This window comes from Aythya ferina (assembly GCF_964211825.1).
Source record: "Aythya ferina genome assembly, chromosome: Z".
NCBI lineage: Eukaryota > Metazoa > Chordata > Aves > Anseriformes > Anatidae > Aythya > Aythya ferina.
In genome coordinates, this window is record NC_140299.1 from 18,032,182 (window position 1) to 18,056,756 (window position 24,575).

General features: G+C 38.3%; 1 protein-coding gene across 3 annotated transcripts in view; it reads right to left on the minus strand.

The window, feature by feature from the left end:
• The window catches only part of ARL15 (ARF like GTPase 15), a 219,082-nt gene that overhangs the window by 10,926 nt on the left and 183,581 nt on the right, over positions 1 to 24,575 (minus strand). Inside the window, exons 7-8 of one of the 3 annotated variants that reach the window (XM_084503123.1) lie at positions 16,274 to 16,364; positions 11,100 to 11,476 (exon numbers count right to left, since the gene is read on the minus strand). The exons of 1 other annotated variant lie outside the window; for it this stretch is intronic. In XM_084503123.1, coding sequence (XP_084359249.1) covers positions 16,302 to 16,364 — 63 coding nt within the window. In that variant the 3' untranslated portion in view covers positions 11,100 to 11,476; positions 16,274 to 16,301. Of the gene's footprint in view, positions 1 to 11,099; positions 11,477 to 16,273; positions 16,365 to 24,575 lie in introns of those variants that run through there. One more of the 3 variants, XM_084503124.1, reaches the window with a different exon arrangement.

Genomic DNA, 24,575 nt, shown 5'->3' on the forward strand with positions numbered 1-24,575 from the left:
ACCAAGAAGTCTCAGTTAAAGTGTTAGAATATAAAAATCTTAAAGAGTAAGGCTGTAAATTAGCCCTGGCTAAAGTCAGATCTTTGGAGGACATCTAAATATCACTTTTTTTTTTTTTCCCACATATTACACAGTGACTAAGATTTTTCTATACAAGTGTACTCTTAGCATATCCTAACACATTCTTAAGATATTCTAAAATAACTAATTGCATTTAAGATCAATTAAAATTTAGAATAATTGGTTTAAGTCGAGAACACGTCCGAACTCTGTTAAAAAACACAGAACATATCCAAAGATAATTTTAAAAGAAACATATTAAAAGCTTTTACTATATCACAACTCATCTCCCCTCTAACTTCACAGCTTTATTACATCGTCAGTTAAATAACTGAAGAAACACAAATAGCTAGTAGAAATTCAACACTCAAGACCTTTAACTACATATGTTAGCCTTTCACAGTTTTTATATATTTAGTTTAATTTTGTTTTGAATAGACTGTAGATATTCATGGTTCACTTCAGACTATAACACTAACAACAGAGCATGCTGATTTCAGCAGCAGAATATACTAGTTTTAAATACAGACTGTGGCTTCAAGTAGTAACATAACCTGAGCCACAGGTACACAAGTACTGAGTTTTTACGCCCTCCCTCCGCCCAAAGAAAAAGTTTACCTGTGTCACTGAATGTCAAAAAAACCTTTAGAATAATCAGAAGTCCAACGATCAATCCTTATTATGACATCCCCTCTGCAAATGGCATGTTTTCTGTTCAGATAATAGTTAAACAGTATTTTCTGGAGAGATACATATGTGATGATTCATCTGTGTCTGCCTGAACATGTATATACATCTAATACTTGAATAAATAACATCTGTATTCTGTGCCCACGTCTGCAAAGCACCAAAACACTGTATGGACATGTATTCTTGTACCAACAGCAAAGAACAGAGTTTCTAAGGGCTTTGTGGTTGGTTCCCCACATTCACACTGCTGAAACCATTCCAAGCCAACAACCAGTGGGAACACAAAGGAAAACCATTTATTCAGCAGTAGCTGTGATTCTACAATATATGCTCGTGCATATAGGCTCAGACAGTGGTCCTGCCTATTTCACTTGTTCCTTTTGAGTTACAGAGCAGACTGGATAAATGCAGAATGGTTCCAAGCTCCTTTCAGGTCCTTTGCTGGTGAGAGTGTTTATTATGCAGTCTGCACAGTGCCATGTGTTTTAACATGCTTTTAACTACCTGCATCTAACCATTTCTGGTCCAAAAGCAGAAAATGCAAAATAAATCCATTTTGGAATGAAGCCACTGCTCTAAACCAGGTATTCCAGCTGCTCCAGACTCATCTCCATTTCTTGATATTAAATGATTCTCCATTTAGAATTATGGCAAAACCCCTCAAGCCCTGACTTCATGCCTTGCTCAAGTAAAGCCTTTTGCAGCTTTCAGATCGCTGCATAAAGCACAGGGATATAAAGAGTGAGATTACATGATTCGATTCAGAAACAGACCTGTACACAGGGATATAGAGAACACACAACCAATTCATGACTACCTCTAAAACGTTAGTAAGTACACAAAGAATTACAGATAGGACAAAAAGGGAGCACTTTACACTGAGAGAGGATTTTTTTAACCATATAATGGAGCTGTTTCCAGCGTTGGGAGGCAATAACACTGAGCAACTGTGGAGGTCTGCAGATGATACTGGAAAAGCTAAGGATGGCCAAAAGCATTTGAGAAAATGAGTGAATTTTCAAAGAGATCACAGAATCACAGAATCACAGAATTTCTAGGTTGGAAGAGACCTCAAGATCATTGAGTCCAACCTCTGACCTAACGCTAACGTCCCCACTAAACCATATCCCTAAGCTCTACATCTAAACGTCTTTTGAAGACTTCCAGGGATGGTGACTCCACCACTTCCCTGGGCAGCCTGTTCCAATGCCTAACAACCCTTTCAGTGAAGAATATCCTCCTAACATCTAACCTAAAACTCCCCTGGCGCAACTTAAGCCCATTCCCCCTCGTCCTGTCACCAGGCATGTGGGAGAACAGACTAACCCCCACCTCGCTACAGCCTCCCTTGAGGTACCTATAGAGAGCGATAAGGTCGCCCCTGAGCCTCCTCTTCTCCAGGCTGAACAAGCCCAGCTCCCTCAGCCGCTCCTTGTAGGACTTGTTCTCCAGGCCCCTCACCAGCTTCGTCGCCCTTCTCTGCACCCGCTCAAGCACCTCGATGTCCTTCTTGTAGCGAGGGGCCCAAAACTGAACACAGTACTCAAGGTGCGGCCTCACCAGAGCCGAGTACAGGGGGACGATCACCTCCCTAGCCCTGCTGGCCACACTGCTTCTGATACAAGCCAGGATGCCGTTGGCCTTCTTGGCCACCTGAGCACACTGCTGGCTCATATTCAGCCGACTATCCACCATCACTCCCAGGTCCTTCTCTGCCTGGCCGCTCTCCAACCATTCCTCTCCCAGCCTGTAGCTCTGCTTGGGGTTATTGCACCCCAGGTGCAGGACCCAGCACTTGGCCTTGTTGAACTTCATGCAGTTGACCTCAGCCCATCGGTGCAGCCTATCCAGATCCTCCTGCAGAGCTTTCCTACCCTCAAGCAGATCGACACACGCACCTAACTTGGTGTCATCTGCAAACTTACTGAGGGTGCACTCGATGCCCTCATCCAGATCATCGATGAAGATATTAAAGAGGACCGGCCCCAGCACCGAGCCCTGGGGGACGCCACTAGTGACTGGAGATGCTGAAGAACTGTAAGGGTCTCCAGCTTCCTTCTGGCTTTCAAACTTTACGGTGACAGGTTATCTCTCCTTCCATTGCAGTAGGTTGTAGTAGGGAGCTCTACCTGTTTGAGAAGTCTATTAGTAAAAAAGGTCCCATGGGAAGGGACAAGAAAAAGAGTAATGAATATTCCTCACAAAGTGTATCAAGACACCACTTGCCCTACCTTATCCTGACACACACTTCAAGGAAAAAGAAGAAATAATAGGCAGTAGATCAAGATTTTCATATACATAAAATAAAGATACATTTATCTCAGGCAGAGTATCAACCTTTACATTAAAAACAAACAAAGCAGCAACAAAAAAACATACCCAAAGAAACTACATTGTTCTCCAATGAATGCCCAAATTCTAGGGAAGGCACAACATACATGTATATAAAAGTTATGGCCTTCTTGAATGATGGCTAATGATAATAATATTGATGATACTTAACATGGGATCAATAAAGTTATTGTTACTGTGATGAAGTGAATTAAGGATTGCCCTTGTATGTCTGTGACTATAAAGTTTCCTCTATAGTGTCACTGAACAGGCAAGTTTCTTCCAAAGAAAAGCATCTGAAGGCCGGAAGATTATGTTATGGTGATGCCTCAATATTCATGACAATATAAAAGACAAAAAAAAAAAAAAAAAAAAAAAAAAAAAAAAAAGCAGGCACATGTCAAATAATTCCAGCAGAGTGGGAAAAGAAGAGGAAAGCATGGATTCTGAGGGCTGACAAGTCAGCTTCTTCCCTCTGCCGCTGAATTCGATGTCCATTTTTTTCAACAGGTCCTAGCATTACACCTTGGGTAAGCTTCTCACTGTAAACAAAATTGTATAAAGCAACTATATGGATGACATAAATTTTTAAGCAGATGGGAAGATTAATGCCAGTTGATTAAAATATTTTCAAGCAACAGATTTTTCTAAGCACCCTCCTTTCCATTCCCCTGACCAAATACCCTACCTATTCAAAACTGTGGTATAATGAAGGTATAATCACTTCTTTAAATTTGGTTGTGTTGGTGCTCACTGAAAGTCTCAATCCTGCATGTTTGCAATTACTAACTGAGTTTCCTTTACATTAGATATCACCATATGATGATTGCTGACCACCAGTGGCAATGCAAAGGCTCATAATGCATTACTGGCTTTTTGAGAATGTACTTGAAATTTGCTCCATTTCACCACTTCCTAATAATGAAGTATTAATATGAATAAAGCTAAAAGGAATGTAGCGAAGCACTTCCATACCGAGAAAGGTTCTGTATATTTAAGTTAATGAATTTAAATCCTAAACTCACATATAAGAAACAACCAATTATCCCGTCTGAAACACAGGCTTGTAAAACTCTCAGTTACTTGTAAAATGGTCTGCTACACACGAGTAAGATGTTGTTTAAATGACTTGTTTGACTAGAAGCATTCACCATGAAATTGATTCTTTTAAAGCATTATTTTTAAACTTGATACAAGTTAACTGTGTGAACTGAAAATGGGAAAAAAAAATCTAGCATTATAAAGCATATGTTATAGTAAGAGTTTACTCTTTTATGAGGTCGAGTGTTACTTGAATGAGAAACTCATCAAGAACAAATAGTCATTTGTAGGGAGGTAATTGAAAGGTTTAATACAATTAAACTATTCTGCCATTTCAATGCTAAGATGTATGGTACAGTATCTAGTGTTATCCCACCACAGCCAGTGCAGCTCCAAAGTACCACAACAGATAGAACATCTTTCAGTTATAAGCACCAAAAATACATCTGAATTGCTACTTTTCTGAAAGTAGTACTATATAGTGGCTTTACAACTTGTTTTAGTATTACAATTCTGTTATGCCTTTTAGGCAGCAGGTGGCATGAACAGTGGATAACTAGCAACACACCACTGAATATTCCTCAATCTCCAGCTCAAGCACTCAGTTGCTTAACTTTTCAGTGATCCAGATTTCAAGGAAAAAGAAGAAACCATTGCAAGAAGTTCCTGTATATATATATGTACATATAAATATATATATAATTTATATATACATATATGAAATATATATATAAAACAAACAAACAACCACTGTTAACAATATGTTTTTCAATAACATTTTAGATCTGAATATTTAGCATGGCCACATAAATACAGACATAGCAAGCCAGGGTTACTGAACAGATTAGAGTTCACAAAGTAATGTCTTATGTTTGCTTCCATAAACAAAAAAATGTTACTATTGGTTTATTATGAATTAATGTGCCAATGGTATGTTGCTAATAGTTCACAGATGCTTAGTTACTTAAAACCAAAAAGGAAAGTCTACTTGGTACTAGTTAAAATTTAAAATCTTGTTAATGGAACATTTCCAATTGTCCTCTCAAAACAAGAAATGACCTTGTTATGAGATAAATTCGTAAGAATAGTTTTTTAAAAATCAATACAACAAATGTAGTGTTTTATACATTGGCCCAGAAAAACTGGAAAAGATACTATGCTGCCTACTGAACAGCAGTTTTGGAGAAGAATCAAATTCTCAGACTGAATAAAGTATTTGCAAATCATACAGAAGTTTACTCAATATTCAGTGAAGAGTGCCACCAGCCATGCTGTTTTATAAGACCAGTTGTAGACAGATTAATAGAAAGGACAGTGTCATCAACATGTCAGTCAGACCACAGGCAGTGTGGAAGGAATTCGAGAGGGGAAATAAAGAGAGGTGTGAAGACATCAACCTCATAAAATGGTTTCAGATGGCTTACATGAAACAAGATATCCTGCTTCTATGGATGTCTGAAGCATCACAGTAAAAATGATTTTATGGGAAGGGAAGGGAAGGGAAGGGAAGGGAAGGGAAGGGAAGGGAAGGGAAGGGAAGGGAAGGGAAGGGAAGGGAAGGGAAGGGAAGGGAAGGGAAGGGAAGGGAAGGGAAGGGAAGGGAAGGGAAGGGAAGGGAAGGGAAGGGAAGGGAAGGGAAGGGAAGGGAAGGGAAGGGAAGGGAAGGGAAGGGAAGGGAAGGGAAGGGAAGGGAAGGGAAGGGAAGGGAAGGGAAGGGAAGGGAAGGGAAGGGAAGGGAAGGGAAGGGAAGGGAAGGGAAGGGAAGGGAAGGGAAGGGAAGGGAAGGGAAGGGAAGGGAAGGGAAAAACAAACAAAAAAAACACCAACAAACTAATCCAACTGCTAATATATCAGACTGGTATTTACCAGCTAGAAATCTGAAAGCTGACTTGAGCTGACAATGGTCAGAAAATCAAGGTGAAACAGGGACATTCATCTCAGGAAATGAAAAATGGCTCATTTGATCCCTTGAAAAGAATTACTATGCATTAACAGGCTACCAATAAAAATAAGGTATCAACTGTGTTTAGATTAAAGGCAAATGCAGGACAAACAAGTACAACTGGATCCTACCAAAAACTCCAGAGGTTAGGGGTCTAATTGTATCTACAGATTTTATTGGGGAAGCAAGAGCACTTCTGCTTATATTACACAAAACACATGCAACACCTTAATGTTTCCAGTAGGATTTGTGTATTCCATTTATATCAAAGGTTAGCATGCGATCTTCTCATTCTCTATGTTATTTTCACTACTACCAGAGATGATAGTAAGTTTAATATAAATTATGCACTTCACACATGCTTGATACAAAAGTATGAGAAACACACAAAATTGCACTTCAGCTATACTGGATACATCTAACTACCCATGTTAATCTACAGGCAAGAAGATCATCTCAGTTTATATCATACAGAAAGGAAAAGTGACATTATCATTAAAATGGTTGCACAAAAATATCCAGCTGAAGGAGAAATACAGAGGTATGTCTTGTTAATTGTAATTTCCAGTATTGCTTAGCCTCATTAAGCAGCCCCAACATGAGGGCTATAAAGAAGTAAAAGGTGGGGTATAAAGAAGTAAAAACACTTGATCAAGTAATTTTCAAATCACAAAAAGTTCACCTTCCTACCACCAATCCCAATTAGTGGACATACTTATGCATCCAGTTCAACAGAAACTCATTTTAAAGGAAGATAAAAATATCTGGGGTCTTATACTTTGATATTGGCACATACTTGTGTGTAGAAGATTAAAGTTTGTTTGTAATCACACACTTGTGCAATCTGAACAATAAGTACAAGTGAATAATTACATGGAAAATTAAGGATAAGGGAGAGAGAGTAAACCAGGAGCTGTCTGCTAGAAATAATAAAATTGTTTGGGAGGTGCACGATTCAAAAAGTTTTTAGAGTCTTTCTAAACAAGTAGTAAGTATTCTTTGTGGGAGAACAGTAATACTTTAGTACTCATTGCCCATTCAAATATATTTTAAGGCTTTTTTTTTTTTTTTTTTTTACTGGTAGAAATAGCTACTGTTCAGGTCTTCCTGTAGTTGACTGGGCTTGGCTACACGCTACTAACCTCACAACAGGCACTCTTCCAAAACCAGAAGGGAAAGAAGAGGGTGACACCACATCTCCCACCTAACAGTTTATGGGATTAATTTTATTTCATTTAAACACTACAAATGGCAAGACAGTGTGGTACTGCAGTGATATAAGCAATGACTGTTTCTGATACAGATAAACCTGGAACATTTTGAGTCCTAGTTTGTACTTCCAGCTGGAGATACTCTGAATCAGGAAACTGTAGGGAGAAAAATTAGTAGAGGGACATCAAACAGAAGGGAAAAAAAAAAAAAAGCCGTTCCATACAATTGCTAGCATTAATATATTTTAGGAGAATGATCTAGGCCACCTTCCTGCAGGAGGAAGTTTGTGCAAAGAAGTAGAGGTCAAGCCTAGAGTGACATGGTTCACTGAATGACCAAATAGAGGTTTACATATTTCCTTTATGGCTGCTGGCACTGGTTTTGGCCTAGAAGCCTCTAATGAACAAAGAGAGCTCTGATCCCTTCTGGAACCATTCATATGTGATTAAGATCCAACAATACAGCACTTTGATCCACTGGGCTACAGAAGAATTGGATGTTTCCTGAAGGAGTCATTTTGGGTGAAAGGGGAGGAGAAGAAAAAAAGGAATTTTCCTGATCAGGTCAATCTCAGTGAGACTGCACTCTTCTCACATCCAATGTGAATTGTATTATCTTGAGGGATTTGAAGCTTTAGAAAGATGACAGATGACTGAGGTACTGAAAAGAGGAGTGGACTATGGTAACTATGTCTCCAACACAAAGAATAAATTTATCATTCTGAAGATGATGTTAAGATCCATTTTCAAGAGAAGAAAATTAAGTCAGCTATTCCAAACCATATTGCAACAAGCAAGGACATAAAAATGGATGTTCATTAAAGCAAGTTGGATAGCATCTTTTGTAGATATGTTCAAAAAGGTTGCAGTACCATATTTACAAATACACACCTCCTCACTCCAGTATAGCTAAAACAGCAGGAGAGGTAAGGGTAGGTCTACAAAAAAAAAAAAAAAATAATAATAATAATCTCAGAGAATGAACACCTGGTTCCTTGTAAGTAATCTTTCTATCTTGACACCAATATACTTCATATAACCCAAGAGAATTAAGGGCCTGTTTGAAGTTAGAAGAGCATGTACATGACACACCATTTGGAGGAGTATTTACTTTTTTCAACAGATGTAAGTATTAAGCACAGGTGATGGATTCAGATCCACAGGAATGAACGGAGGCTGGAATGTCTAGACTACCAGGAAAGCATAACACAGGTGTGACAACTCTGCCCGACTATCACATTCCAATATTTTCAGTATAAACTAAGTAACTCCCATCATCTCTTGATATAAAAGCAGAAGAGGGAAAACATATTTGGCTTTGTCTACTACAAATGTCTACTCTTAATAATTTATTTTGGAAGCTAACTCTCCTTTTCATATTTGGTTTGGATGCTTCCAAGTCCATCTGGGGACGCCTCAGCTCACTAGCTATCCAATACAATGGTTTTAGTTTCAGAAAACACTTTAAATTCTCTGTCAATGGTTTAGCCAGGTTGGTCATATTTGAATGTTTTTTACATATCTGTCCTACCTGACAGCAGGTAACTTTCTGCACATGCGAAAAGCTTTGTATTTGTCATACAGACTTTAATATCTTGAATTCATTGCCAATGTGCATATACTATAATCCCTCACATCTAAGTGAAGCAAAACATGCTTTTTCCTCAGATGATTTGAAAACCATCAGCAATGTAGAACCATGCTGACAGCCAACTACCAACAGCAGAAAAGTCAGGGTGAAAGCAAACAGAATCAACAAGGTGGCATCCTGAAAACTCAAATCTGTTGTCAGTGTTTACAATAAAAGGGTATTTGCTGCTAACCTTGCACTATAAAAGAGATTACAACCCACTGTAAGCCACTTAATTTCATAGTGTTCTAATATCAGATGTACATTAAAAAAATCCTTATCTACTGTGTTTCCATATACACGTAAGGCAATTTAAACATATCTACTGCTGAAGGCAGGACCACAGTAAAAAAGGTATGGAACAAGCATTTTGCACAAGTGTGTTAATTCAGTGTTGGTAAGGAGGTTTCCACTAATTCTAAAAAACACGGTTCAAAGGAGAAAGATGACACTTGCTTTGGAAAACTAACCAACAGCTTTATGCTTAAGCTGCTTCTCTAAGTAGTGCTTTCAATTACAGTAATTATGGGGGTAAATATCTGTTTCAAAACAGCATAGACTATGTCTGTCCCTGAACAACTTTCACAGAGAAGATGATTTACAGCACAACAATATCAGAATTATCTAATAAACTTCAGTGGTAATAGCATGATAGCATGCATTCTGAAATGTCACTGCTTCATTTTTTTATTTTTATTTTTTTACCATAGTTGTAACAGCTTTTCACTATTATATGATTAAATTGTGGTTTTGCTGATGGTTAGAAGCCAGTCAGATTTTATTACTTCCATCAATCACTTCATCAGCATCATTCTGATACCACCATGTAGAAAAATAATTTAAAATTAATACATTTGAAAACAAAGCATAAAGCCTAAGAAATTCATCGTATACCTACCTGTGTTAGGTATATGCTGAATTTCTGTTTAGCAAACAGAACTATCTGTTAGCAAACAGTCTGTTTAACAAAATAAAATCAATCTCAAATTGATCATTTAATTTTCATCAACTGATCATAAATTTATTAGAGCAAACTTGCTATTAAAAATCTGTGTAATAGAGACAATTTAACAAATCCATTAGGCCAGCACAAATAGAATGTTTTTTGAAACTATAGAACCCTAGACAAGAAATTAGTCCCTCTGGACCAACTAGCAGTGGGTTGTTCTCTATACCTGATTTCCAAGTTAGCAGATGGGAAAGAGTCTGGACAGCAGTGCTCTCCCATGACATTTAGGACACTGCAGTTCATTAAGTACTCTGATACTACTGCTAAGAGCAGAATACTACCTGGCAGACCCAACCAACCTCCTCAGTGGACTCAGGTGCTGAGCTAATCAGACAAACCTCTGCTTTTAGTGACTTCATTCAAAATTAACAACGAAGGCACAGATCTTAATGGCAGGTTAGCAGTTTGGCCAGCTGGTAATTACTGCCAACCTGCAACAGGAACCAGGCACTTGAGTGGTGCCTATGCTTCTGAAACTCATCCCATAGTCATGCATATCTCAGATGCTTGACAGAGCACTAGTGTGACTGTGCATCTGCACCTTTAGGAGTGCTCCATTTTTCAGACTTGTCTGCAGTGCAAAAGCACCCTCCATGTAATGATGTGACAATAAATTTGAAATAATGCCGCTATATTCTGGCTTTTTGAAAGTCTGATTTGTTTTGTGTTTTGTCCTAGTGACCAAGAGACCAATTTTTCAACATTAGCTTTCAAAGAACAACCAAAAAAAAAAAAAAAAAAAAAAAATCACAGAAATGTTGTTGCTACATATGATAATTAAATAGCATGCAGACACCTGCTGTCTTGCATCTGTATGGTTATGCCCAGTTTCTTGATCAGGTTTTCCCACAAAGCCTTGTTGCTTCCCTCCTGATTTAAGTTCAAAGTCAAAGATAAATGATCACCTGCTTTATTGTGACTGTCCAGCTGGAGAAAAGGGGACAATTTATTTTTTTTAAAACATTCACTGGCTATAAGCTTAGTTGGCTTCATTTGCTATGCAAACATTACTGCACCAGTAGAATAATCCACATGGCTCTTGGAGAACGGTGAACACTGCAGGACTAAGCCATCACAACGCATGGTGCCTGGAGAACCAGTTGTGGGCATGTATCAAAAAGAAGTCAGGTGTGGATAGATGAAATGTAATGAAAAAGGGCTAAAGGGACTACACAGTTGCGCGTTTTTATTTGTCTTTTATTTTTTCCCTTCAACTAATTCAGAAGAAAATAAAGTGGTAAAAAAAAAAAATAAAGTATCTAAAATAGAGAGGAGGCAGGAACAGGAGGAAAAAACAGTGAAGAACAAAAAAAAAAAAAAAAAAGCTCCATTAGGACCATATCAAGATAGAAAGACACAGAACTTAAAAGTAGGAAGAGTTTGGATCATTATTAGTTTTGTTTACTGCTGGTTGCAAAAGGTTGATAGCTGGGGCTGTTGTATCTGCAGCTTCCCTTAAAGCTACTCTTTTTTACTCTTGCATCTCTGCTGCTTCCTGGTCATTTCAGAAGTCACCTGAAAGGTTTCATTCCCTAAAGGCTGTTTTAAGACACAATCCAAACCTGCAAAAAAAAATATATTTTTTTCAAGTTGTACCACAGTGTTAAAATAATACCATACTATTTTTTCAGATCCACCTTAACCTAAAAAAGGCTTTAAAGTAAGCAGAGACATTATTCATGCTAGATCAAGAATGCTGCTACCAATTGCAAATCACTATATTATTCATGCTACTTCAATAATACCACTACCAATTGCAAATCAACACCATGACAGGCCTTGAAAACATGGCTAATAAAACCATATGGTAACATTTATCATTGTCATAGCCAGTTACAGGATCTACTATTCAGCCAATAGCATATCTATAATCTTATACCATAATCAAAAGGAGGGTAAAACATTTAAGGTATGGCTTCAGTGACATTAAATTTCAGATCTTGGATTTATTTATTTTTTTACACAAACAAACAAAGAAAAACACAACCAGGGAGTACTATGAGTTCAGCAAAATTGGTTTATTTGCTGCTACATTGCTTCCTTTGGTATTTAATGGGCCTATCTTCCTTTCATATTTCAGACTGCATTTAAGCAGGCATAAGTCACCTCTGGAATGATACAAATTATGATAGAGAGACAACAACATTCTCAAACAGAACTGTCGGATTCTACAAGGCTTTTGAAAGAATCCCATTTGACATTGGAAACAGTAATGAAAGAAACATCATATATCCGTATGAACTAAAACGTATTTTCACAGTTTCACAGAAGAAAAGCTGAAGGTTAAGATTAACATCTTCAAATCGGCAAGTTACTTCACCAAATGTTTGACTGTCAGCTGTGAGTAGTAGTCCCACTCAGGTGAGTACATACTTCTGACTGCAGTGCATTTTTTCCAGTTCTTCCCTCCCACCCTCATTCCAAGCCTTTTGAAATAAGCTAGGCAATGGCTAACCATAAGAAACAAAACTTCTTTTTAGGAACTGACATCAGCTCAGACTTGTTCTTGTCTTCTGAGTCTGTGCCTTCAAGTTCAGGAAACTTGTAATTTCTACACAGAAATAATCTCCTCCATAAATAACCTAAAATAGATTCAGTTATGAATTGACTCTGGCAGCACCTGTATCTGCCACATCTTGTGACACCAGAAAAGGAATGAGATAGCTGAGTTGGTAAGGACCTGTGACTATTTCTTGGCTTTCTTTATGACCTTTTTTGGGAAAATATCGGTACTTATTAGGGCTTATCATCTAGCTATTCAGTAAATTCCTTGTAAAGGAGTGAATACATCCAGACTCTCAGTTAACCTGCCAAGTTATACTAACAATGGAGGTAACAATAGAAAAAGGGTGTAGAAGGCTGGATTGTTCCTAAAACAAACATAACCTGTCTCTTTTTAGATCAAATACTGGGAAGCATTAAATTACAATAATTTGGAATTATGGGAATTTAGAATTGTTGACTCTTTTCCCTGATATATATTGAATTATATTAGTTATAAACAAAATACTCCTTCTTATCTATGCCTCTAAACTTCACATCTCTGTGACATACAGAGTGATAATTTTCTTTTCTCTTTCAGATCAGATTGAATATGCAAATTTCAAGGGAGTTAAAATAGAGTAAGACCAAATTTATACAAATGATGTTTTGTTGGCAAATATATTTCTTATTCTCATGGGTGAGTTTAATATAAAGAACTGCAATGTGGTGAACAAATTTTGTCCTATTACCCTGCATTTACAGCTATGTTAGGAGTCACATTGCTATTTATTTGCCACACGAATAGCTATTCAAAGGATAGCTGAAACTTCTTGGCACAGAGCCAGGAAGACAAGATACTAAAACCTATTAACAGTGTATCATGACTGTGAATTAAAGAATCCTGTGGAACCATAAACTGTCTACAAAGAAAATGAGAAAAATAATAAAATTTGATCAGAGGGTTAATATATTTTTATTAGTGCCTGGCAGCAGACTAGTAATAGACCATTTAAATGTGTACAACAATATAACTGACTTGTGTCAGATGCATAGCAGTGAAAAAGTCTGCAGACAGTCAAGTATTTATAGCTAATAAAATAAAAAAATAAAAATAAAAATAAAAATAAAAATAAAAATAAAAATAAAAATAAAAAAAAGAACCTGACTAGACTTAATATAGTTTTTCTCTGTATTTCCCAAGTTGATATTTTCTGAAATCTGGAGATTCTCTAAAGGAATCAAAACATTGCAGAATGCTTCCAGGCTACCAATGACAATAATTAAATACCAAACGCTACTAAGAAACTGGAATTCTCACTTTTAAGTCCCAAACTAGCTATAAAGCTCAAAACGTAACCCCCTGACCCTCTCCAAACTCTGTCTAAACAAGGTAAAAATGCTGTTCCTTGCATAGAAATTTGCCCTGTCCATGAGATGAAAGCTGTAAGTGAGAGCTATGACTCTGTAAGCTACGTTAGTGGCTGCGAAAAGTAATATTTCTAAGTATGTCTGGACCATTAGTCAAGAATATTATAGCAAGTCTCAGGAATAAAATTACTACTTTTTTCATAACATATAAAATGAGTATAAAGTATCTTGTAAGTTTTATACTTCCTCAAACACTTCAGTACTGAGAAGTCAGATTTTATGGATGTAGAAAATCTTGTGTTTAAATACAGGAAAAAATCAAAGATGTTTTAGGTCCAGGCCTTTTTTCTGGCTTTCCCATTTACCTTTTGTATTAAGAGTTTATGAAAATAGCTGAAAATTCTCCAAATAAATACAAACAGAATGTCAGAACATTAGTTGAGTATTGGAAACATTGTCACGCAGTTTTTGTTGTCCACCTCCCCCACCGAAGTGGTCTTACTGTTTACTTGTTAAGATACTTATATATAATTTTACAGAATTTAAAGATATAAATGAAAAAAAATCAAAGAAAAAGGAGAAAATAAACATGGCCTGTTTACCCTTCTTCATCCCTTCCCTCTCCTCCTCAACCAAGTGCCTGTCCTGTGCTGACCTTGCTCTGATCTTTCAAATCCACCCAACTGGACAAGAACCATCTGCTGCAGCACAGCAGCCCACAAGAACAGGAATAGCATGGAGAACCATAGCATCACTTAGCCCACAGGCTGTTTTTTCACGACTGCTGAAAACGTGTCCAAGAGCCAGGTCATACTGCCTTCCATCTCCCACAGAACAGATTGTGGTGACTCAGGATCTTTATGGGTCAAAAGAAGTCAGCCGGGCCAACCTGCTTCTTTCATACACATAATCAATGCACTCATCTTCAGGCCACTCTTCAAATCCTATTTTGAAAGCATTTAAGTATGTTCTGATAGGCAGCTATGAAAAACAAATGCTTTTTAGGAGCCCAAAACTTGGGGATGTTCAATGAAAACAGATGTTAATTCAGTTTAATTATGGGCAACTGGGAGAGAGTAATGCTTTTTGTTAATGTTTCTTTAAATGATACTTCATCAAGCGACACTAAACAAACTAGTCGTATCAGGTAAACATATTTTCTTTGCATTTAATGAGTACCTCTTAAAACAAATATATTTCTAAAACCTGGAGTTCTAGCACCTTGCTGTGCTAAAGCAATGATTATTTAACAAGTTGATCAACTAATTCTAGGTCAGAAAAGCTGTGGTGGTTTTACTCAGGTAGGCAGCCGAGCACTACGCAGCAATAGACACAACACTGGAGTGATATCAGTGCTGTTCCAGCTACGAGTGCAGAGCACAGCACTGTGTGGGCTGCTGCAGGGAAAAGGTGACTCCAGCTCAGACAGACCCAACACAAAAGCATCCACATATTTATCTTGACCTCAAAGTAGATAATAAGAATGACACAGATAACAGGAGTGGTAACTGCTAGAAAACATCTTTAAACAATATAAATGAATAGACTCCAAAGCAGGAGAACTTAAATGAAATTACAATGTATGCTTCCTTTTTGTTTCCAACTTACTATGTAGTAGAAATTATTGACAACTAGCAAAAGAATATTGCAAAAAAATATGCCTATATACTGAATTTCCCTTATGTTCTCCTCATCCTCTACCTAAATACACACATAAAGACAACACCGAAATCAACTAAACAGTAAAAAAGCCTAACAATTCCCCAAATATTTTCAAAACCATTTTCTTGAAAAAGGGCTTGGTACCAGCTGAAGTTGACAGAGATGCTTTGCTATTGGTATTTAACACAGAAGGAACTTAGATACGAAATCTTCACATAGAAAGACAACTGTAATAAGCGAGTAAAATAACTGTGCCTTTCTCTTTGGTGTTATGTTCTATAACTTAAGAGGTTCACCACAGCCTCCATCTGCAACTATTCTAACCATGGCAGTATCAAAAATGCATCAAGAGCATCTGATATAAATATGGTTGATTTTTGCGATTAAAAATATGACCAACAGTTCCATTAAAACTTTAATTGTATTACAGTTCATATATTAATATAAATTGGAGATACATGCATTGAAGCACAGGAATATAGAAACGCTTTGTTGCTCTACTTACAGAACTATTTTAAAAGCCAGTAAGAAATTTTGGAACACCAGAGCAAGGCAGCAACAACCAAATTTATTACAATAAAACATCACTAATGGTAACTGAAGAATCAGAAAAAGAGTCTAGAAAAACAAACAATCAAACAAACAAGGCCACTATTTCCCTGAGAGCTAGCAGAGTCTGCTAAATGACTGAAGGAAAGTGACCAGTTGCATCAAGGAAAAATGATCAATAAAAGTCTCTGAAGACACCACACTGTACAACTCCATAGCAAATGACAAACTACTGTCAGTGGTGCTTTTTAACTCTTGAAAGGGATTCCAGCAGTTCCAAACACAGAAGTACTTACATAAACTCTGAAAGTTGCTGGCTGCTAGTCAGAGTCTTTTGCTGTTGTCAGGTGTTTCCTTAAAAGCAATACCATAAAGCCGATCTGTAAACTAAAAAAACAAGATGAAGACTTGACGCATTGCTAGCTGACCTGAACATGAGTGTCAGGAAATATGGGAAAAATTCTTCGTCTGGCACAAGTGAGGAGAAAAGCACAGTGAAGGTCATATCTCAGAGAACAAAGTTCTTGCTCTAATGTAGAGGATTGTTTTTCCTTTAATGCTACAAGGTACCTGGCTGTTGAACTACAGCAGTCTTCCTATTTCAAAGGTAAAAATATTTTGGTGCTAACAACAACAGAAGTTTAATATCTCATTTACAAATTAGTTAAATAGCATGGGTCACAAAGTGAGAAACTTTCAGGTAATGGGCACCCAGCAAGACATTAGTATTACTAATCTGTTGGCTGCAACTGGTGGCTATTCCTGTTTCTCTTGCTAGAGAATCAGGATATGGGACCTTGTGCACCCTAGGACTACTGAAGAACACAGGAAGGAAGAGTACAACACAGCCAGCAGAAAGAAACTGGACAGCTACTGTGCTGGCCAAGCAACTATTTCTGCATATTGGCCTTCCATGACTTTCTGCAGTCATATAACTCAAGCTCAGAGGAGTTTATTTTCTGTTTTGAAGGCCCAAAGTAAACACTCCAAAAAAAAAAAGAAAAAGAAAAAAAAAAAGAGTACTGAGTCTCTTTCACTCTTCTTCACTTGTTCTTTTTCTCTTTCACACCAACTACCATAAATTGCTGTAAAAATGAAGGAAGAATTTTTCACAGACTGCATCCTCCCTTTCTACCTCTGAGAGCATCTTCAAGTTCAACTGCAACCATTCATTCATGAAGCTCTGCTGGGCTAGGCTTGCTTACAAACTCCTTGTGCAATGACAAAATGGCTGAGTGCAAGAGCTCCTAGCTGAGGAGGGAGAGCTTTTACATTAAAAGAAAGAAACGTTCACCTGCAGAGACTGGGATTATCTGATGGGAATATCCCAACGGAAACTCCAAAATCTTGTTATGTGAGACATATATATATATATATATATATTTTATTTATTTTTTTTTATTAAGAGTTCAGTTGACTTGCATGGTGTTTTTGTTTGTTTGTTTGTTTCTGTATGGAAAAGAAACAGATAAACATACCAAGAAACTATGGAAAGAGTACCACCTGTGAACAAAGCAACTATCTTAAAAAACTGTGCTACAGATGATGAAGGCCAAAATTTTATACTTATGCCAAGCTCCAGACATTAACTGTCTGATTTGTTGAAGTTGTTAGCATTTTATAGCACTTTCCAGATTCAAACAAAGTGCCTATATGGAATCTTTGACATTTAGCACAAAAAAGTTCTCTCCAGTTGGGTATCAAGAGAAGAGAACTGGAAAAACACAGAATAAAGAACCACAAAAACAAAACAAAACATCAGATTCCACAGATTTATTAAGCATTAAACAAAGATTCTACAGCAAAAGCACTCAAATAGAGAAGCATTAATTCACTTTAACCATATACTTTGTGCACTGCCTCACACATCCTTGCTTCTCCTTCCTCCAAAGATCTTATGTTTCCATTACACCAAGGAGCATCAGCAAAGACCAGGACTAAATAAAACACTATGTAAAATTCCCACATTCAGTATGACTTCTAAGCACATACTGAATTTCAAGTATTTAAACAGTCCTATAGAAAAGTTCAGTTGGAAAAGTCCTATAAAAATCATCAAGTCCAACCTCCTGACCACTTCAGGGCTAACTAGAAGTTAAAGCACATTGGTGCCCCTTGAACACTAACAGGCATGGGGCATCAGCCACCTCTCTTGGAAGCCTGTTCCAATGTTTGACCACCCTCACAGTAAAGAAATTTTTCACAATATCCAGTCTGCAGCTCTCCTGGTGTAGCTTTGTGCCATTCTGTGGCATCCTGCCATCAGTTCCCAGGGGGCTGAGCCCAGCACCTCTCTCCACCTCCCCTCCTCAGGAAGTCACAGCGAGCAATGAGGCTGCTGATGCGCTTCCTCTTCTCCAGACTGGACAACCCAAGTGTCCCCAGCCTCTCCTCACAGGACATGCCTTCCAGCCCTGTTACCACCTTTGTTGCCCTCCCCTGGATGCTTTCAAGGATGTTGTCATCCTCACTATATTGTGGAGCCCCGAGCTGCACACAACATTCAAGGTGAGGCCGCACCAGCACCAAATACACTGGGAGAATCACCGCTTTTGACTGGCTGGCTATGCTGTGGTTAATGCACCCCAATATGCAATTTGCCCCCCTTGTCTGCCAGGGCATGCTGCTGGCTTATGTGGAGCCTGCTGTTGACCAGCACCTGCAGGTCCCTTTCTGCTGAGCTGCTCCCCAGCCACTCAGCTCCCAGACTGTGCCTGCATCCAGCATTCAGGGTATCTATGGGCCCCTCGCTACAAGAAGGACATCGAGGTGCTTGAGCGGGTGCAGAGAAGGGCGACGAAGCTGGTGAGGGGCCTGGAGAACAAGTCCTACGAGGAGCGGCTGAGGGAGCTGGGCTTGTTCAGCCTGGAGAAGAGGAGGCTCAGGGGCGACCTTATCGCTCTTTATAGGTACCTCAAGGGAGGCTGTAGTGAGGTGGGGGTTGGCCTGTTCTCCCACGTGCCTGGTGACAGGACGAGGGGGAATGGGCTTAAGTTGAGCCAGGGGAGTTTTAGGTTAGATGTTAGGAAGAACTTCTTCACTGAAAGGGTTGTGAGGCACTGGAACAGGCTGCCCAGGGAAGTGGTGGAGTCACCATCCCTGGAGGTCTTTAAAAGACGTTTAGATGTAGAGCTTAGGGAAATGGTTTAGTGGGGACTGTTAGCGTTAGGTCAGAGGTTGGACTCGATGACCTTGAGGTCTCTTCCAACCTAGAAAATTCTGTGATTCTGTGATTCTATATCCCTCTACAAGGGATCTCTCTTATCACTCCAGAGAGACAACAGCACTTCCCAGTTTAGTACCATCACCAAACCTGATGAACCCAGCATAGAGTGAACCTGCTTATCTCAGGGTTGGTCCTTTAGTCCAGAAGAATGCTGTGAGGGACAGTACCAAAGGCCTTACTAAAACTCAGAAGGATTATGTCCACCGTCCTCCCTTCATCCACCAAAAGGGTAACCTTATCATAGAAGGAGATCAAATTGCTAATTACTGAGTAGTTAAAAACACATTGAAGAGCTTTACGGAACAGAGGTAGGACCACTACCATTTATGGGACCATTATCATTTCTAAAAAGAGCTTTATTGTATCAAACTTAAATACTAAGAAATATAAACTGCTGCTTCCCAAAAGAATCCTTATTGAATCTTGCTCTTTTCCCTTACCCCACGAGTATCTGCATGCATTGGCCTCCTGACAGCCCATTTTTTGCCCTCCATTTTTGGTATTAAGTTCCATGAAGAATGTCTTTCACAAAGACACTGCAGAAGAAGCTGCAAAAGGAAGCTGATATCCTGGAATGTCAAAAGCACAATGTCATGATTGATACACTTCACAAATATGTAATGCCAAAAATTATCAGCAATGAATTTAGGCCATTTTATTCAAACGAGATCCCTACAGCTAGGTTCCTAAACCAGATCCTTGAGCACTGGCCAGCTTTCAGAGGTGTTGAGAACTTGCAAAGATTAGGGTTTCAGGACTTCACCATCACTGAAACATCACACCATTTGTTAAAGTGCCAAAATATAAATTATGTAACACAACTTTAGGCTAGACCAACAAATGCTTTGTGTTAACATTTTTATGATAGTAAAATTCATATGTGAGTACTTTATTCCAATGGAATGGCTAACAGGAATATCCAAAACCATGCATTGATTTCCCATTTTATAGCAGTACACTGCCCCAACACTGTATCTATCTGAAACCAATTTTCAGTATATAGAAAGCTACTTTCGAAAGTACTTTGTTGATCTTGGATACAGTTAATTTTCAACATGGAAAACAGAAAAAAAAGTACTGACATTCTTTGTCGTACACAATTTTGAATCATTTTTTCCTCTCTGAATTGAGTTTTTTTGGAAATATGATTGTAAATCATTCAGGCAAAGAAAACATTTCCATAGATGGCCAAATCACCCCACAGCTGAAATGCATCCACACAAAAACTAAAAATAAAACAGGAATTATGCATTCAACTAACGTAAGTGTTATCTATTACAAAGAGCAAAAAGAATGCAGCTTACGGTGAACACAAACCATACCATGCTTGAAAGGGAGACCACACCATCCTACATGCTACCAGCTGATAACATAAGAGCAACGTCTACAACTACAAAACATGATTATACAGAACCCCCCTAGACACATGTCCACGCAAGACTTTACTACAACTAGTCACTGTCATTTGTGTTGATGTGAAACATTAGCAGAAGCAGACCATGACCGACAGAAATTTGCCGTAAGCATAAGCCCTCTCTCCCACATACCACCAAGATCCTATCTAGTGTACTCCTAGAAGCCACGTACACAGGGCAGAACATTAGCACAGGTTCCAAAAAGCAAGTTAACTATTTTTCAAATTAATTTGTTGAACAATCAGTAGCTGTAGAATGAATTTCTATGGAACAGGATGACTATTCTTAACGTGGCAATGCTGATCATCAAAAATCATCCACCAACAATCATCTGTTCCTAATGCAATATCAGGGTGAATCTGTAATCAGACTACGTGGCAGCAGAATGATAGGTAATAGAAGTGAGAAAAATTCCCCCTTAAAAACAGTATTAATGGAGCTAATGTATGCATGTTCTCCCATGTTTCTTCTATACATTTACCTACGTACTCAAAAGATAAACTGTTATTTAAATTAGCTTAGCTTTTTGTTTGTTTGTTTGTTTGTTTTTAATCCCTTATACAGATATACACATCTATCTGCATAAAAACAGCTTCTCACGGAGTTAAGAGGGAAAATTCTCTCCCTCCCACAATTCTAATGTCCCATTATATATAATACCAATTTACACACATCTATAGAGAAATAAATGACTTCATATATTACTGTATCAGAAGACACCTGGAATGTTTGCAATATTTCTAATAAATTGCAAATTTTAGGATAGCCCACATACTTGAACATTTGCTTCCCTTCCATCTGCCGAAAAAAATGTAATATGATGAATTTTTGGTGCCTAGCATTATTTCTTCATTTTTATTTGTAACTGGAATTAACAAACCTTTTTTGAATACAAACTGCAATTTAAAATATAATTTTTGGAGGAAAGCAACTTTTTCAGTGTTTTTCACAAACATCTGTTCTCTCTTACACAAAGAGTAAATAATATGTCAAAATGACCAAAGCTCAGTGAAGGAAAATTAGATATCTAAAAACAAATACAGACACATCAGACTGATCTAGAAAAATCAGACTGCATGCTGTAAACATTTTTTTCCAGCTAAGGTACTCGGTGTCTAGGTTTCCGTTGGTCAAATTATTCTTTAAAGGAAGTGTAGTTTTCCCCACCCACCCCCCAAAAAAAAAAAAAAAAAAAAAAAAATAGAATTAACCTGTGAAACTCACTGCCACAGAATATTATCAAGGCCAGGTGCATAAACACATTCACTAATTAATTTGGCAAGTCCATGGAAGAAACATCCTACTAGACAGAAAGGTGTGAATGTAACCTTCATGTTCAGGAAATCCCTGAAGAGTAATGAATGCTGGGAGAGGATAACGGGTGAAGCATCACTGCATACCTAGCATGTTCTTACACTCATACATTGGGTCCAAGGTCATTGTCAGAAAGGGGACACTTGGAAAATAAGCCCTTGGTGTGACCCAGTGCAGCAGCTCTTAGGTTCCTCATGTGAATGACATTTCTTACAAGGAGCGGCTGAGGGAGCTAGGATTGTTCAGCCTGGAGAAGAGGAGGCTCAGGGGCGACCTTATTGCTCTCTACAGGTACCTTAAAGGAGGCTGTAGCGAGGTGGGGGTTGGTCTATTCTCCCACGTGCCTGGTGACAGGACGAGGGGGAATGGGCTAAAGTTGCGCCAGGGGAGGTTTGGGTTGGATATTAGGAAGAACTTCTTTACTGAAAGGGTTGTGAGGCATTGGAATGGGCTGCCCAGGGAAGTGGTTGAGTCACCATCCCTGGAGGTCTTTAAGAGATGTTTAGATGTAGAGCTTAGTGACATGGTTTAGTGGAGGACTGGTTAGTGTTAGGTCAGAGGTTGGACTAGGTGATCTTGGAGGTCTCTTCCAACCTAGACGATTCTGTGATTCTGTGTGATTCTAGTCTTTCAGTTCCAAATTAAAGTTTATATCTGTGATCTAATGTACTTAATGCCATTTTATCTTGTACATCATACATATTTATGTATGTTACGTATTGCATCTCATATATTAGCTGAAATGTAATGCTAATTAGAATGATGAAACAAGTAGTGAAGCCACTATTCAGATGACTGAGTGAACCTCACAGTCATTCTGTGTAGCTTCACCACTAACAACTCTGTGTAAGGTATTGTTCACCTACAAACTGCACCTACACTAATACCGTATAGGACTACAAATAAGATCTGGGTAAAACTAAACAAGAGTTAATGAAAGTTTACTAGGAAAAATATTACAAAATTAAGAAAGTTGGTCTAAATTTTTATCAATAAACAATATTTTAAACAGATGCCACCACCCCTCTCAACTAAAAGTAAACCACATTATATTGTTTTGCATATCAAAATGCCCATTCTGTACTCATATTCATAAAATGTAATAATGTTAATTATGTTCCAAAACATTTTTTTAGAATTATTTATAAGGTCCTTTTAACAATTACAAGTCATCTTGGCCACAAAGCAAATACAGAATGAGACATTTTATAAATACAACAATTCCTCACTCTTCCTGAGTACAGGAATTGATGCTGAAATATCTGAGAAGATCACAGGAAGGAAGGAAGTCTCTGAACATGGCCATACACAAAAATTCTCAGAGAACAGAACACCTTGAAGTATGAGTAATTCCACTTACACAACTGCATCAGGCATCATCTCCCATAAGAAAGAAAATACAGCTATCATTTCCTAAGTAGTATTTGAATATAAATAAAAAGCAACCCTTATAAAATCAGATTCAAAAAATCCAATTATTTCTGAACAAGAAGATTACACTAAATGATAGGAATGGAGTACAGTTTTGATTATCATTAAAATGTAATTATTTGAAAAGAGCAAAACCGCAATCAAACCAACAACTCATACCAAATGTTCCCATGGGGCTCCACTTCTCTCATGCACTAAGAACTAAAATCATTGTAATGAAACAGAGCTAAGAATCAGAATTTAAGATGTTAGTTTTCAACCTCTTAAGGGGAAAAATAAGGTAGAACCTGAAAGAATGGAATGATATTCAAAAGATTGTCTTTTTGAACGAGGAAGCAAACCAACTACCTGATGTTATGAAATAAAAATTAAACAAGATTAAAAATCATTAGGGAAAAAATCTCTGGAAGCCAAATGCAGGTTTCTACCAACACAAATAAATTATAAAAAGCAGAACTGGTAGGTTAAAACATTAAGGGGTATAAATCCCTGCACTTCAGGGGAAGATGGTGATGTTGATGGTGATGGTGATAAGTGATACTGTGATAGGTGCAGTTAGAGTGTCTTTGCAGGGAAGAAGGGAACATTCTTCAGGTATAAAACATCACTAATTAGGTTGCTATATAATGAGCATGGCAGCTTCTAGGTTTCTTTCACATACCTTTCTGCCTCCTATTATCACAGAATTTCACAGAATTTTCTAGGTTGGAAGAGACCTCAAGGTCATCGAGTCCAACCTCCAACCTAACGCTAACAGCCCTCCACTAAACCATATCCCTAAGCTCTACATCTAAGCTTCTTTTGAAGACTTCCAGGGATGGTGACTCCACCACTTCCCTGGGCAGCCTGTTCCAATGCCTCACAACCCTTTCTGTAAAGAAGTTCTTCCTAACATCTAACCTAAAACTCCCCTGGCTCAACTTAAGCCCATTCCCCCTCGTCCTGTCACCAGGCACGTGGGAGAACAGGCCAACCCCCACCTCTCTACAGCCTCCCTTGAGGTACCTAAAAAGAGCGATAAGGTCACCCCTGAGCCTCCTCTTCTCCAGGCTGAACAAGCCCAGCTCCCTTAGCCGCTCCTCGTAGGACTTGTTCTCCAGGCCCCTCACCAGCTTCGTCGCCCTTCTCTGCACCCGCTCAAGCACCTCGATGTCCTTCTTGTAGCGAGGGGCCCAAAACTGAACACAGTACTCGAGGTGCGGCCTCACCAGA